This window comes from Siphateles boraxobius, unplaced genomic scaffold (assembly GCF_051911475.1).
Source record: "Siphateles boraxobius isolate OS27281-9 unplaced genomic scaffold, OSU_SipBor_1 31, whole genome shotgun sequence".
Lineage (NCBI taxonomy): Eukaryota > Metazoa > Chordata > Actinopteri > Cypriniformes > Leuciscidae > Siphateles > Siphateles boraxobius.
In genome coordinates this window covers 9318095-9336123 of record NW_027508931.1, presented here as the reverse complement: position 1 = coordinate 9336123, position 18029 = coordinate 9318095, and the positions used below count along the sequence as shown (strand labels likewise).

Here is an 18029-nt window from a genome sequence, read left to right as displayed (position 1 = left end):
ATCTAAAGAAAGATTTTCCCACTATTAGGAACCTTTTGCGCAATGGAAATTTTATATGTTAAAGGTTCTTCGTGTAACCATAGATGCCAATAAAGAACCTTTATTTTTAAGAGTGAATATGATGAACTACAACTTTTTATCCATCCACCCACTATTAAACTATGAAACTACTTGGCTAAAGTGTTAAATTAAAACTGATTTTAGTTCTCAAAAAGGTCTATACCCCTTGATTTGATTTGTTTAACCAGTGCAATGAAATCAGGCATTTTACATGTGCACGGCTTAAATATCCCAGAAAACGTTTTGGGGCCACTATATGCAGCACCTTTTGAAATTCGAAACACGAATAACTGGATTCCCTTAACTGTAAATTCAGATAAGATGTAGGGTTATCAGCACAGTACAATTATCTTAATAGAGTTGTCATTTTGTAGGAAGTGGTTACAGACATATTTTTAAAATTTAAAGTTAGCTCAAGGTTTTTCAAAAACAAAAGGGACGATATCTTAATTAAGAAAACCATGAGTTCATTATGAACACTTCATTGCCTAAATGCAGAGTATGTTGAGCAGAGAAATTAAGATAACAGAGATGAATAGCTAATTAAGATAACACTAATGAATGTAAAATTGAATTTAGATAAGAACAATTGAATCATCAAACACCCTTGTTAGAGTGCTACTGTCATCAAGAACTATTGTATCTTCTCTGTTTGGGTCTGCCATAGCTTCTCTCTCTCTCTCTCTCTCTCTCTCTCTCTCTCTCTCTCTCTCTCTCTCTCTCTCTCTCTCTCTCTCTCTCTCTCTCTCTCTCTCTCTCTCTCTCTCTCTCTCTCTCTCTCTCTCTGTGCTTATTTCATACTGAAGAAATAATTTTTTTCCATACTATTTTTAGTCTTCCAACTGAGTGGTTTTCAGGCATTGCTATGTGGTAGTCTTTATAATGTTTTGGTCTCCATTGATCTAATTCTACTTGCAATGTTTTCTCTCCTTTCATCATTTTCCAGGTGAAAATAGTCTTAAGTGTGTGGAAAACTAACATCATACCTCAACAGAGCATATATATAATATATATAATAATGCAAATATAAGTTACCAAAATAATTATTATAGCTTTTTTTTTATTGCACCTGATAGACAAGTACAGGGTCATCTCTTGTGTCTTCTGTAAGTTGGATAATAAGTCTCATCGCGTGAGCAGCGTTCCAGCTTCAGTTTGAGAGCTTGGGACAATAGAACAAGCGCCATGACCCACTTAATGTGAGCTAAAGACACTGTTCTTGGCAAAGTTCATGAGACTGGAGCAAGATGGAGAGCACAGTCGGGGACAGCAGATACACAATCTTTCTGATGCATTATGCAACAGTGTGTCAGACCTTATATTGCCAGTGACCATTTCTAAAGCTTTCATGCTTGTTTGTTTAATTGCTCTGAAAAATAGAAAAACATTGACAATGAGGTCAATAGTGGTACTTTAAAAGATTTAAGCATGCGATCGCAATGTCATGCAAATGAATCTACTTCAAACAAAAATGCTATTTTTGGTAACTGACTCTATCGTTATGCAACCTAATGAACCGCTTTCATGGTCTAACACTTCTCTCATTCTGTCTTTGTATTTATTTATTTATTGCCAAAAACTCCTCACTCTAGATAGATACATCAAACGATCATGAGAACAATTTGCCCCTCTATCTGCCTCATCTCATTATTGAGTTGGGTGCATTCAGAGTTTCAAGGGGTCAAGGGCGTTTTTGTTTTTGGGGGTGCAGGGCTTTGAATGGCTTACCCCCTTTCGGAGACACTTATAGAGCTCCTTCACTGCACAAACACTCACACATTTTGGCTTAGAGCAGTGGTTCTCAGCGATTTTGCTTCAGGGCCCATATTTTAAATTGGGCATCAAGTGGCAACACAACATGGTGCCAAAATAGTTAATCGCACTAAAGTAAATGTAAATGTTTTCAATGTTTTCAGCACCGTGTCTATGCAGTGTCAAGTTCCCCTCAGTTCTCCCCTAATTAGGATTTGACCATATTACCAAGTGACATGGATTGTTGCCCAAATGGCAGGCATCCATCCATCCATCCATCACTCCATACATCAATCCATACATCACTCCATACATCCTTCCATCACTCCATCAGGCTTAATTTATTAAGGATCTCTTTAATCATTGTTTCAAATTAGCTTTACAAATATATTATGATTATTTCATTATGTGCGTTTAAATTCATTTTTTCCCTACTATCTGAAATCTGAATTTGGGTTACAATCCACCAGCTTAGAATCACTTGTGTAGGGTCCGACTGATCTTGCAACCAGTAATCGTATAATATCCCAGCAGACTTCCTGTAAAGAGGGTGTGGGAATGTGGGAGACACACAGAATGTGATATGTGCATGTGTGTTTGTGCTTAAGTGGGGGCGAAAGGGTCGTTTGTAATTGTGGTAAACAGGTTACTGAACCAAGGGGCCCCTTCTTTGAATGGTAAATCAGCTTGGCTGTCACGCGATTACAACACAGCCGTATGTAGAGTAGATGGGCAAAGAAGATCGAAGCTTCCGCTTTCTTTCTCTTTCCCTTTTTTATCCTTATCTTTCCCTTTCTCCTCACGAATGAAGCCTTTCTGAGGCTGGCACACTGGGACATTTGGCTTGCCATAGACTACTTATGTGCTGTGCGTTTCTGGTCGGGCATTAAAGGGATTGCTCAATATGTTCAGGGTCCTGATGGCAAGAGGTTGTGGAAACCATCTCTCAACGTTTTACACACATCAGTTGATCTTCCAGGGGAAAGTGTTTCTGCTTATCAGGGCTGTTATCGGATATCTGAGCGGTGTGTGTGTGTGTGTGTGTGTGTGTGTGTGTGTGTGTGTGTGTGTGTGTGTGTGTGTGTGTGTATATGTGTGTTTATACTCTTTCTCCTCAGGGTAACAGGGTCTTTTTCAGTCAGATATGGGTCAGAATGTATTGAGCGATGATTCCTCCTTTATTCTATGCATGTTATTGTTTCCTTCCAGGCCAAATTCCAAAGCTTATACCTGTGTGTTGCAGTGGTTGAGGGTTTGCAGGTAAAAATAACACTGTGAAAGTGGGTTCAGGGATCGAGGCTTACTGGGGTTAAGTGGCTTGGCAGATACGGTTTCCATGAACGCAAGCCCAAGATTACCTGGAAATGCTCAAATTCCACTTAGATTTTTAGCAGGAGCATATTAAGTAGCTGCGCTTTGAAACCAATTTAAGTTAAAGTTACATTTAAAGGCATAGCTTACTCAAAAAATGTACTCACCCTCATTTCATTCCAAACCTGTATGTGTCAACCAATAAGATTGCTGTGAATTTGCACATGCTTCAGACAGCGGGTTCCTCGGGTCGTGTCCCCATAGCGTCATAGCATGTTTTAATACAACTGACAAACAAATGTCACTGTATTAATTAATACGACTTCTCATGAGGCCACGTTGCTTGAATTTTGCACCAAGTTTGAATATAGATATAAAAATTAATTATAAAAAATAACACTAACTGAATTATTTTTACACTATTCCTATCATATGACTTATGTGTCTTACAAGTTTTATAATACAATTGTAATTTACTTTTTGATCCTTTTTAACTGATTTTTCCTTTTTTGGGGCGAACTGTCCCTTTAAGCAAAGGGGACGTTTAAAATGAATACTAATACATTGAAAAAAAGCACATAAATCATTAAAACATCTGTATATTGAAAAATAAGTATTTGTTTGGTTTTGTGTGGATAGAGGGAAAAGTGTTGCAATGCACCTGTTTGTACTGTAATCCTAGAAAGTGGGCATATGCACGTCATCACTGTCTGGACTTGAAAGAAAAGCTCTCTCTCTCTCTCTCTCTCTCTCTCTCTCTCTCTCTCTCTCTCTCTCTCTCTCTCTCTCTCTCCCCCTTCTCTCTCCTTCTGTCTATCTTTCTTTATGGCTGTCTGTCCATTTTTTCCTCTCACTCTCTCTTTCTCCCTCAACACCTGGATAGACGTTCACTATGGGTGTGTTTTGTCAAATATCGGCTGCTGTCGGGCAGTAAATTAAAACGAGGTGTAATTTCCTACAGTCTAATTAGCAGTAAATCGCAGTGTCTGTTTAGCCAGTCTGCCCAAGGGTACAGAGAGAGATTGACATGTCATTACATGAGTGAAGGAATACCTGATACTATCACATTAACCTTTCATGAAATTGTATGTTTTGTCTCTTTTCTATTACTGTTTACATCAGTGTTTATATTTACACAATGTGATCATCATCATGCCAGTTTAACATGTTAATTTAGTACAATTAACTGGTTAAAAGGTAGTTAACTGTGTGTGTGTGTGTGTGTGTGTGTGTGTGTGTGTGTGTGTGTGTGTGTGTGTGTGTGTGTGTGTGTGTGTGTGTGTGTGTGTGTGTGTGTGTGTGTGTGTGTGTGTGTGTGTGTGTGTGTGTGTGTGTGTGTGTGTGTGTGTCTGTGTGTGTCTGTGTGTGTGTGTGTGTGTGTGAGTGTGACCAAATGTCCCCACAAAATGAGTAAATATTAGTCATTTCTTACCTTGTAGGGAGTATAGAATACAGTAGTCAACATTTGAAGTGGATCAAAACCTTATACATGGTATATGCAAAGTTATATCTATGGCAAGTCCCCATACAACATGGACACCCAGTGTGCACCCAAAACACCCCCCAGACGCACAGAGGAGAAGGTCATAGGAAAATTCGGCCGCCCGATATGAGAAAATCGCATTGGGCTATTTTTGGGATACTTTTGACTGGCCATTGGAATACTTTTGTTGCACAGACCAGGCAACCGTGGACATAACCAGCCTGAACTAGCTGGTTCAGGTGATGACCAACTTAAAGGAACAGGTATAATATCTTATTTGTTTTTTCAGCAATGGTGACTTAAATGGATCAAAAGTGACAGTAAAGACATTTATTTACAAAAGATTCTATTTCAAATAAATGCTGTTTGTTTCTTATTCATCAAAAAATCTGTGAAAATGGATGACGGTTTCCACAAAAAAATATAAATATTAACAGTTTTTGGATTAAGGATCATGTGGCACTGACGACTGGAGAGATGATGTTGAAAATTCCTACCTTTGTGCACAAACGCTGCCTGGAAAGTCATTGCCTGATAGGGCAGAGAGGCAACAAGTCAGCTGCCTACATTTTCGGATACAGCCATTGTCTCAGGGTCATTCATTACTACTGTCCTCCTGTTGGGTGGCTGATAAGATGGCTGATAGTCTACAGCTCAACCTGCTATTCATCTCTTTGATTCATCTCTAACAGTGAAGATGTTTTTCCTCATTGCACAATTGGCAGACATTCTCTAGCTTTCATTCATTGCTTGCAACCTCAACTTTGAATTTGTCTAAGAAGCAATTAAAGTGAAATTCAGTGGGTTAATGCAACAGGTGAGAGATTTTCCCAAATACATTGAGCATTGAGTAGTATCTGACTTTTGGCTTTCACCATGGGTCACAAAAAAAGCACATTCAGACATTTTACTACAATATCAATCTCTGTCACTGTGGCTTTTACTCAAATGACTCATTAGGAAATAATTGCTTTGGAACAATACAGGCCGCATTGACAGCATGCTGTGATTTATGATGCAGAGAGAAAGCGTGCACAGGTGAAATCAATCTACTGTAACGAGAGAGTCCAGCGGAAGCACTCTCAACGGGATGAACCCGCACAACCTTTCTCAGTCACAATTCTCTGTTAGTGTTTACAGTCCACAATTCTTCAGGGTTTATGAAGGGGGCATTCACACCTAATGCCGTGTGGCACATGTCTGCAAGCATTGAGCTTCTCACTGCTGATCAAAGATACCTGAAGTGCTTCCCCCCATTCAGTCTTAGTGAGGTTTTAATGGATCCATCCTAGCTTCTCCTGCTGCCCACTAGGAGATGATCTGCTTAAATTCTGAAGGAAGGTTCTCTTTGAGTTCTAGATGGTTGGTGTCGCTGGTAATTTACCCACTTTTGAGCTCCAGAATCGTACAATGTTTTCATGAGGTCACAGAGTTTCTGAGGACTGTTGTACATCATGTAAGTGATTGATACATTGACCCAATTTGAGCTCTACGTTCTCTTTCCCAGACTTAATTAACAATATAAATAGGAAAATAGAAGAGGTGGCGTGTGGGTGGAAGGTTGCCGGAAGAATTGTTGCAGGAGTGAAGTAACCAGATGTTCATATTATTTGGGTTGTGATCAGCAGGATTAGAAGAACGTGTTACTTCTGAACTTTCTTTTTGAACTCATTTTAAGTGTTTTACCAACTTTCCATTGTCTAACTGAGCGGAACATAGAAAGGCTGGATGCTTGCTCAGTAGAATTATCCCTTGTGAACAATGTTGTTGGTATTGATGGAGAGGTTCACCAAACAGCAGTGCATTGATCTATTGATTGGAACTACCTGGCACAATCCAATGTTGATGTTTCAAATACATTGCTGATTGACAAAACATGTATAGTAAGTTAGAAATTTCCTTGAGGGACTTTGTTTTCTCGTGAATGTCAGAGCATTATTGAGGTAGGTATTTGTATGTGAATTATGGTTTTAGCATGCATATACTTTCATTTTTAAAAAAAACACATTATTTTATGTATTAACCACTTTAGAAAATCTACTTTTACTTTATTAATCTTCACAAAAAACTTTATTAATCTTCACAAATCCTAAATTCATGGAATTAATAGATTGATTTTAGTGTATTTTATAAAAAAGATTAATTAAATATGTTAAATGTCATTACATTCTAATTTAGTTCTAGTTTACATTCTAATTACATTCTAGTCTCTAAAAATGCAGTTATCTGATTAAAAATACAGTAAAAGCAGTAATATTGTGAAATATTATCACAATTTAAAATGGTTGCTTTCTATGTTTTTTATTTTATTTAAAATGTAATTAATGTATTATTCTATTGGTGCTCAAGAAACATTGCTTATTATTATCAATGTTGAAAAAAAAATTTGTGGAAAATTTTATATATTTTTTTAGGATTCATTAAGGAATAGAAAGTTCAAAAGAACAAGACTCTTTCAAAAAAAAATCTTGTTGACCAACAACTTTTAAACAGTTTTGTATCTTTATATTACATTACATTAATTACATTGTTAATAAAATTATTGTGACTACATTGTTCTGCCTATTACGTGCCATATATGGTTGAGACGTGTTAAGGTTTAAGGTAGGACTGGGTTCAAAATATCTATATCAAATTGAAATAAAAATTTACACTTATTTTTTTGTATAATTTTACATTTTTAAAGCTGTGCTCATAAATACTTTTATGTTTTAGATGCTGCCAATACATCCACATTCATTCCAGTGTATATCCGGACATACAAAAAACAAAGGAATTTGTAAAATTGACATAGTAATAGCTAACAATATTGATGTGATCAGGCTTAATATAAGATGGAACATGATGTTCTTCGGTGTTTTGTACACAACTGTTCATCTGACTTTGTGCTGAACTCTTCAATAAATTACTCTTGGAGGTTTCTGTGACACATGTCGAACGTGTGGGCGCTGTTATAGGGGAAAATGGAAGCCAGAGGTACAGGCTTTATGGATTTGGTGAAGTTTTTTGTTATGACTACTCTGTGGAGGTGTAACCTTACATACAGGCCACTCACTTTCTGTCCACCCCCTTTCTCCTCCCTTTTCACATGTTCTCCCTGTATTTTGTTAAATGATCTCAGCTAGCCTTGACAAGCCCTTCTGGAGTCGTTTCCACAGAGTGGCTTAAGACAGTGATGTCAGGGTATCCACAATTCTTAATGACATGTTCAGTGGAGTTTATTTAATGTGATATTCTATTAATTGACAGAAGAATTGTTAATTGTGATTATTTACATTGATTTTTTACCATTGGTATCTTTTGTCATGGTCCTCTTGGAATTATGGTAACAATTTGCATTAAGGTTTAACATTTGTTAAAGAGAAAGTTGACCCAATCATGAAAACTCTGTCTTCTTTTACTCACCCTCATGTCAATCCAAACCTCTCTATGTTCATGTGTTGTGCAGATCATAAATTAAGACTGTTTAAGAACATTGGGGTGAAACATTTTTTTAAAATTATAAAGGTTTCAAACAACATGAGGGTTAGAAAATTATAACAGTATTTATTACTCTAGGTAACATAGCATTGTTAATTTTTATTTTGTTAATTAATTATCCATGAACTAAAGTACATTTTTAAAACCTGAAATGTAAAAAACTATAGGTAACACTTTAGGGTCCAATTCTCAGTATTAACTTAGCATGCATATTACTAGTATACTGGCTGTTTATTTGTACCTTTAATGCACATATTAATGTCTTATTTTCCATGACCATATTCTACATCCCTCAATCCTACCCAATACCACAACTTAACAACTACCTTACTAACAAGTAATAGGCAGTAATGAGTTTATTGCGGCAAAAGTTGTAGTTGATAGTGAGAATGGGACCCTAATCTAAAGTGTGACAAAAATCTAAATTAATAAATTGTATATTAATATTAAAATAGTATATGCATTATAATTACCTAAATCTAAATATTCTTAAAAGTATTATTGATGTTATATAACATTATTGTAAAGTTTTACCAGAATTATTTATTTGGTTTGTTTTAAGTTGTTATTGTTTACAGCTATGATGACATTCACACGTGTGCAAAAATTTGCTTGTGAACTAGTTCAAGAACAACTTCTCCGAAGGGTTGAGTATTCATGACTGTTTGGGGTTTTGACATCAAGGTGGCCCTGAATATGTTGACTAGATGATGTATGGTTTTTAGGGGCTGGTGGTTGAATATAGACAGAAAACTGAAAGTACTTATGTATCCAGTTTATATTAACGTACACACTGGAATAATTACATTTCTCCTTCCCATACCAATACCAAGACCAAGTGTTGGGAAAGGAAAAGGGATGGTGTAACTGTTCCAAGACCCTTCGGCAAGAGCTTAAATTGTTCCTATAATACATTACACTGTACTATACTTGTATTTTAGATGTTCATGTTGCTTATTGTGCTTGTAGGTGCAAAAAGTAGACAACTAATCTTAATCTTGACATCACTTCCTAATGTAATCTTTAATTTGGCCTCCTATAATGTTATTTAAATACAGTATGCATTACTATACTGTCAAATATGCTTTTAAAAGAGTCAATTCTGAGTCTGTTATGAGAAAAATAGTGACATCTCTAGTGCTTTTCACTCGAGCTTTGCATAGTTTAAAACATAGACGCTGCTGTGATCCCTTCATCTCCTCAAACTCCCTCACATCCCCTTTTCCGTCTGCTTGTCGTCATATTTCCCTCACTGTTCTTGAGGTTGGCACGGGCCACCGCGTATGTGTGTTAGGAGAATGATTAGCGTCAAGAGTAGTGCTTTAAAAACCTGCTTTTGTCTACAGCTGGAAGATTTGAATGAACTGCTTTAATCCTTCTTAGCAGACCTGAGGCTGCTGGGTAAAATCTTCTTCAAGGCCGTGGCTGCCTTAAGCTACAGGTAGGAGTTTCTCAGTCTCTGGGAATTTGCATTATAATTGGGTTTAGCTCTCATAAATGAGGTTAATTGCAGCATGTGGATTTAGTTTCAGACTCAGGAGCATATTTAGGTTTGAAAGTGATGGTTTAAAGGCTCATTGAGATGGAAGCAATTCCAAAAATGACATTACTACAGTAGTTTGCGCCTAACAAATCAGATAAACTCTAGCTCATGTTTGCTCATGACAGTTCTAGGTAGTTATTGTCTAATTCTAGTTATAGAATGGATCTGAAAAATGCATTAGTGATAATACATTTATACAGGCAGGGGTGTATATCCCAGAATGCACCTCTTCGGCAGGTTGATTGAGTGCAGAGGGATGCTACATGCTGTAGTGATAATTAATGGCCATGAAAACTGTATTTGTACGATAATTAAAAATATTTCTTTATTCACCACGTAACTTGTCTCATTAATGTGTTTCTATTTTAAAAGTTTAGATAACCAAATAAAGTGATTAATAGGGTGTACCCACCATTACTGTTCAAAGTAATGATTGGGGTAATTATGCTGAAAATTCAGCTTTGCCATCCCAAGAATAAATTACACTTTGAAATAAAATAGAGCAGACTTAAATGGCAATAATATTTCACATTACTATTTTACTGTATTTTTGATCAAATTCATGTAGCATTGGTGAACATAAGAGATTTCTTTGAAAATTGTTACAAAATGTCACCCAAAACTTTTGAACGGTAGTATATATGCATTTAAATCATGCAAAAATTAAACGTGTAACGGTTCAAAGGTTATTTGGCACCATATGTACTCACACACCTACATTTATGTGTAAAACGAAGATAAATGGTTGAAAGAAATGTTATCTGATTTGAACCACATGTGCGGCTTCTGTGCAACTTAACAGCTGTGTTAAAGGTCAGTACTGTGAAGTCCCAGTTCCACCATGTGCCCGGTGGCACTTAAGGGAAGGGTGGGTCAGCCTCTGCACGGTGGGAAGGCGAGCACATTGCGCAAAGTAATTTATTCATGGCTTTGTGGTTTTTCACGTTATTTTGCCATCTATTTTTTATTGAGATAGAGAAACTGACTCACGCAGCGTGGTGTTCTTGTCCATTAATACTGCATGCTGGTCTCAGCCAGGATTCAACCATGAAATGTTTATAGAGTAAATAATTGCTCCTGGTTAGTGCATGTTGACGACACCCAGAAGGCAACTGCCTGTGTTTGGATCGCAAGGGGACATTCTGAAATTAGGCCACTCCCCTTTACCCCACTTTCTGCTGTCTCTCTCTCCCTGCTCATTTGTATATGTCCTGCTTTTAGATTGTATTATAGTAGATCATTTCAGATCAAAATATTTAATGATTTATACTTGAGGCTTTTGTGCATCCTGACAATGCCTTATATATTGAATATATCAAGTACTACAAATTGAGTATCAAAAGTTAACATGATATTACCATGGTTTAGATATGGCACATTGGTATCGTCACAAAAAACTGCAGTCATGTAACATGGAAATATTGTATTTTGATATATACTATTTTACTGAAAATGGTATGGAATTTACATTGTATTTCAAGGGTTCTTTATTGGTACAACAAAACATGGTATTATTATGATGTATTTCACTGTGTGTGTGTGTGTGTGTGTGTGTGTGTGTGTGTGTGTGTGTGTGTGTGTGTGTGTGTGTGTGTGTGTGTGTGTGTGTGTGTGTGTGTGTGTGTGTGTGTGTGTGTGTGACTAGCATATTCAAACACCATAGTCTTTAGATCACTTAGAAATATACTTTGTTACTAATATGGTGCAATCACACTATCATATACTGTATAGCATGGCAAATTAAATCCAATACCATATTTAATAGTATGAACATTTTATGTCATCAATGTACCATGGTACTGCCAAAGTGTTTTTGAAAGTAAATCCTTTTTTACCGTATGTGATATGACATTCACCATAGTGCCATGTCCAAAATACCATAGTACCATGGTATGTTTTGTAAGGGATATAGCATTTACCCTACTTCCATGGTTCTTTTTGTAGGTGATATGACATTTACCATAGTTCCATTGTACTTTTTGTGCTCTGCAAAATGCAAAAATGATTTTCTGACCCCATTAGAAGATATTATTTTCTTGTTTTAAGCAAAAACTCCATTTTGATATTTATTGTAGTACCACGTCCAAAATACCATAGTAATACCATTGTTCTTTTTTTTTACAAGTGATATAAGATTTACACAATAGTACTATGGTACTTTTTGCAAGTGATATGACATTTATTATTGTACCATGTCAAAATACCATGTTAGTACCATGGTGCTTTTTTGGATGCTACCATGAAGGTAAAGAGGTTAATTACGTTTCCTCAACTCCTGCTTGATTGTTATTAATTGATTTATTTTATTCTAAAAGTGAAGTTTGATTGCACAGCTGGATTCCCTCAGTATGGTAAAACAGTGTTTGTGAGGATTTAGAAATTCTTATGCTATACCATTATTAGAATAGGTAAAGCATAATTCCTCAGTTTTTTATCATGACTCATACTGGCTTATATGCATCTTCTCACACCTGTCACACGGTCCCACAGTCCCGGGACAGACTCTGCGTGGGCTTTTGGACAAATGGCTGAGCTAAACAGCCTCATTTATGGGATTACTTTCCCAGAGTGTTTTCAACAGATGAGGGTTGAACACTCCACCCAAGTGGTCAGTAGTGGGTGGAGGTCGAGAGCTAGGGGCAGGAAGGGTGGATGGAGCCTGAAAGGGTATAGAGAGGGTAATGGAGGTATGATAGAGGTGTGGGCATCAGAGTGGGTGTGGGCATTGTCTTTGTGGTTGTATGGATGGCAGGGGTTCTGTGTGGCCTGATGGAGGGTTTGTATTGTATTAATAAGTACTGGGTATATATGATCTTCATGTTCTCTGTGGTTTCACTTTGTGTGTAATAGACCATTAAAAAGCAAGAAGAATATTTAATTTTGTGTATAACTCCATGATTCAACTCGCCCTATGAAATAAGTGTTTTTTAACTGTTAGTTTAACTGAACTTGTCCAAATGATTTGGATCAATTTGTAAATAGTTCATTAGCAACTCTTCGTTATTTTTTTAATGAATGCTTTTGGAATTTCTATCCTATTTGAAGCCAGTTGAAAGAAGATTATATGAATCAGCTGAGAATCAAATAAGATCTATTGGATAAGCTGAAACTACAATTTCCAGTTTAGTTTTTCAGTTTATCCAGTTGGATCCTTGTGGATTCTTGTTTGACCCCTTTAATTAGTCGTTTTATTAGTGTTTCTTATAACCTGTTGATATGTGTTCAGTGTAAGAGTATTTTGTTTAGCTTTTTAGCTTTGGTGTAATGTAAATTATGTTTACATTAGTAAAAACAGGAACATTGCATAATATTATTACAATTTAAAATAACTTTTTGCTATTTTAATATAGTTCAAATGTAATTTATTCCTGTGATGGAGAATCAGATTTTTCGACAACCATTACTCCAGTCTTCGGACTACTTCAGTTTTTGGTCTACTTCACTACTAGTCATTTTTTTGTGGAAAATGTGATACATCTTTTAGGATTATTTGATGAATAGAAAGTTCAAAAATCTTTTTTTTCTTCTTTTTTTCTTTTTTACAATTTAGAAGTCTGTACGGTTACTTTTATTCAATTTGCTGCATCCTTGCTAAATAAAATTATTAATCTCTTTCTTATTAAATTATTAAATTATTAAACTTTTTAAAGTTAAAATAAAATGGCTCCATGAATTGGTCCTTAGTCCATGATGTGGCCCGAAACGTAGTTTGGGAGGGTTTACAGAATCATTATTATTGATGGATTGGATTACTCCGGATTACTGGATTACTGGATTACTTTGCAAAGACAATAAGCAATAATCAAACGATCTTCCAGATGAAGCTTTTTCTTCTAGCCTGAATATACAAACTCTCAGGAGCTTCAGTTTACAGATCACTGAGTCTGTTTGAAAGAGAATTAGTTCTGGATATTCCATGCTTCTCCAAATGACTTTATTGTATGCCTATAGCAATGAGACACAAACCTTCCTATTCGGTCTGTCATGTCCATAATTTTGCTTGGGCCTATGCAGTTCATAGGGCCTAGTAATATAAAAACTTAAAATGTGAAACTTTGTGTCTAATGCAAAATCAGGTTTGAGAACCACTGAGATTAATTATGAATCAGACAAGGAGTGACAGGAATTCATCTCAATGGTTCTCAAACTTGATACGATACGATACAAATCCCATAATCCACTGGATTGTCAGGGCATCACCGCAGATGCACATTTAAACCGCTCTTTCCATTTTTACCCCGATCTTGGCCAGGACTTGTGTCTTAGAAAAGTCAGCCCCATTCCATTCTTTGAAATTGTCTGCCCATTTTTTCCCTGGTCTCCTTTCGTGTACATTCAACCATGCATTGGAGAGTGGCTTTGGCAGGCCTAGAGGATCTGTTGTCATGTCTATACCACTGCAAATTCCTTCTTTTGACTGTTGCTAGAAGTTCTTCATAGGGCCCAACATGCTACCTAATGGTGTAGTGCACTTCTGCATTGGTCACATGGTCTTTGTAGCTGGTGCCAAAAATCTTTAGAAAGCATTGTGTTTCAAAGGCCTGCATATTCCTCTCTAGCTCAGCCGTCAGTGATTGACATGCATACAGGATGATGGAGATAACCAGAGAATGCATAAGTCTGAGCTGTAATCTAAGGTGATGTTATTGTCCCTCCATATTGGCTTCAGTCTGGTAAAGTGTGATTGTCTATCCTGGACATAATTTCTGGTTTGGATCCCTCATCGGATATCATAGCACCAAGGTGTGAACTGGTGAGAACAAGCTTTCTGCCCATGTTGAATCTTCTCATGGTGATCCAAAGGGCTGCATGCTACACCCTCTCAAATGCTTTTTCAAAATCTATGAAGATGTGATAGAGATGTCTTTGATGTTGCTGGTACTGTTCACAAAATAGAAGCAGGTTGAAGATGTGTGCTCCACTGTGCTCCTTCCTTCTCTGAAGCCTTCTTGTTCTTCAACAATAATGTTTTATACCTGTTGTTTCAGTCTGTTGAGCAGGATTTTGAGCAATACCTTACTGGGGTGACTGATGAGACTGATTGTACAATAGTTTTGGCAATGCTGAAGGGTGCCCTTTCTTTGGTACTGTTATTATAAGCGACTGGGTCCATATGGAAGGCCATTGACCTGCTTGCCAGATCTTGTTGCATATCTTCATCAGCATGTCGATGGTAATGCTTCCTCCTTCCTTGAGGAGTTCAGTCGGGACGTTGTCGATTCCGGACACCTTCCCGTTCTTCAGTGATTTTATCGCTGCTTCCACCTCTTCACAGAGGGTGGAGAATCATCTTCCTTTCCGGGACTGGTTCCAACGAGTATCTCTGGGTCTCCTTGATCTGTGTGGTTGTAAAGCTCAGAGAAATACTCAATCCACATGTTCCTGATCTCCTTTTCCTCTGTTAGACAATTTCCTGCTTTTTCCTGTATACTGTTGACATTCATCTTCATGTTCTTCCCGATGTTCCTGTTGTCCTCTTTGTATTTATTTGAGCCATCGATATGGCTTCTTTCTTTCTTGAGCTGACGCCTTGTTACACGCTGAAGTATCTCATCAGCGACCCAGGCCTTCAACTGGCATCAAAAGTTTACCAGTATTGCAGTTGCTGCTTCCGTCGTGGCTGCTGATAATTTAGTAGTGAGGGTCTCAGCGTCTTCCTCTAAAATGAGAAGGGAGGCAAACTTTCCACCAATGAAGGCTATAAAAACTCTGTGCAACTTCTGAATCTTTATGTCTTTAAGTCAAACTTGATTTGGGGATTTTTCTACCACTTGGTCTTCTTGAGACATACATGGAAGTTCATCATGACTAAGTAATGGTTACTTCCAATGTCTGCCCCTGAAATGATGATGGCTTGCTTTATTCTTCTGTTGAAATGTTGTGGGATGATGATGTAATCGATCTGATTGTGGTGGATTCCATTAGGTGCATGTCATATCCATTTATGGGAGTTCTTGTGGTTTCCCTTTGTTTGCCAGTATACAGTTGTTATAGGTGGCAATCTCCAGTAGCCTTTCCCCCTTGCTGTTGGTCTTGGGTTGTAAGCTGTTGTACAGGTGCCTTTCTAGTCTGACTGTCCATCAACTCCCACCTTGGCATTCCAGTCACCTTGAATGGTTATAATATCTTTCTTTGGAGCCTTGTCGATGGTATTTTGCACCTGGTTGTAGAACTCTTCTGTGTCTTCCTCAATGTAATCCGAGGTGGGTGCATAGGCATGGATGACCGTAATGTTGAAAAGTGTTGCACTGAGGTGGATGATAATAAGCCTTTCCTAGTTTGGTCGACAGCCTAGTACAGTATTATTGCTGTCCTTATGTACAAGAAAACTAACACCGTTCATGTGTCTGTCAGAATCTCCACTGTAGAAAAACAGGTGGCCTTCATCTGTTGACATATCTCAGAAGTCTTTCCATTTAGTTTTGAAGAGATGCCAGGAGTACTGGTCCATCTCATGGATAAGCTCTTTAAGCTTGGCCATCTGTTGCAATGTACAGACTTTCCAATGTAGCTGTGGTAAAGATGTTTCTGCCACGAAGATTTGTTGTTTTTTGGTTACCAGTAGCATACTTATCACATCCTGGTGAGGAACGGACAGCAAGGTCTTGGTTTTACCAGGCGACGGCCGATCCAGAAAGGCATTTGGAAAGCTCTTTATCATCATTTGTGGTGTGTTTTGGGCCAAGAGTAAAACCTGGCAATCCCCATCCTTCTTCAGGCCCTGTGAATGGCCACCATGCCCTTCACTTACCAGAAGCGTTGACGTCTTCTGCCCCCTCTGCTGATGTCGTCTTCACATGCTGGGATAGGCTAATCCAAAACTCACAGAGGGTTTTTGACCGGGCAGCTAACCTCACCAGGTTTTTCCCGTCTCCGAAACAATTAACCGAGGCGTGGCCACTGCACATAATTCAGCTTCTTAGAGCTACAGGTAAGAGCTAAGTGCCGGTTGAGGCACAGAAATGGACGAGTATACCTAAAAAGGACCCAACAAGCCCCCTCACCGCAGGTAGTACCTCAAATCGACACCCCATACCCCAAACTTGATTTAGCATTAAACACCAAGTTTAAAAATTTGATTTTACTTTTATTAATATTTATGTTTTGACACATAATCTAAAATTATGCCTATTTACTGGTGCAGCATTTGTTGGACATGCAAGTAAGAAATGTTCAACAAATGTCCCTTTTTTTCTTGAAACAGATTTACAAGCATACTCTGTTCGCTTTCAATAGACATTCATCCATCCCATCTGATATTAAGATGTACCTCAGGCCCTTGGTCATCTGATTCCAATATGAGATTCGCTAGAAAAGACCAGAACACTGTATGACGCCACGCTGGCCTTGTGTGAGTGGTATTAAATTATGTTGTGTAATAGTTGGACTCTGGAGTCATGCGGGAATATGGTTCAGCATAGATAGATAGATAGATAGACAGATAGATAGATAGATAGATAGATAGATAGATAGATAGATAGATAGATAGATAGATAGATAGATAGATAGATAGATAGATAGATAGATAGATAGATAGATAGATAGATAGATAGATAGATAGATAGATTCAGTTCAGTAGTAAAATCTGATGTGTATATTTAGGTGTGGAGTTCAATTGCTTGAGTTAGTGTGTCTCACTGGAAGGATACATCAATTAGATGGGGAGTCAGTGGGGAGCTCACTGTAGTAGGAGGCAACTTTAATGAAAATTGAACACCACTTGAACTAACTTGGCAGACTGCCGCTCTCGCTCTGCATGCCTGCCTCATTATTTACCCATTAGCAGACTTTCTGTCCAAACCTTTATATAGCAGGTAAACACTTGCTACTTTATCATGACTCCACATCAATTTGAATTAAACAGAGTTTGGTCTCCTCAGCCTATTCTTACAGCTGGCATTTCTCATTATGACAAAATGACATTTAAATTCAAATAGTCAGCAAAACATTGTGTTGTCTATTAGCAAAAAGTTAAGACTAAAAGCCCATTCACACTAAAGGCCCATTCACACCAAGGGCGATAACTATAATGATAAAGATATAGTTCTAAAAATAGTTTTAAATATAAAATAATAGAGTCCACACTACAACTATGACAGAACAGATAACATAACAGAGAAACAATATTGTTTGAATCACTTTCAGAATGTTTTTCCCAGCTGATAACTCAATAAAACTACAATAAAAACATTGCAGCCAATCAGAATCCACCAGATTTGAAAGAGCTTGAGCAGTTAAAGCTGCAGACAACAATGTGTTTAGAATAAACAGAACAATATTGTCCGCTATTGTGCACGCTTAGTTATTGTTAACATTATCTTCAAACTTATAGTTCTTGGTGTGAATGGCCATTAACTCCGGATACGATTCTACATTAGAGATAAAACCAATTTTTTCATT

At 37.4% G+C, this 18029-nt stretch overlaps 1 protein-coding gene across 1 annotated transcript in view; it reads left to right on the top strand.

Annotated features, from left to right (window-relative positions):
- Nucleotides 1-5853: 5853 nt before the first annotated feature.
- The window catches only part of sema3ab (sema domain, immunoglobulin domain (Ig), short basic domain, secreted, (semaphorin) 3Ab), a 51863-nt gene continuing 39687 nt past the window's right edge, over nucleotides 5854-18029 (top strand). Inside the window, exon 1 of the mRNA XM_077193651.1 lies at nucleotides 5854-5981. Within this exon, the coding sequence (XP_077049766.1) occupies nucleotides 5922-5981 (60 nt within the window). The 5' untranslated portion in view covers nucleotides 5854-5921. The remainder of the gene's footprint in view (nucleotides 5982-18029) is intronic.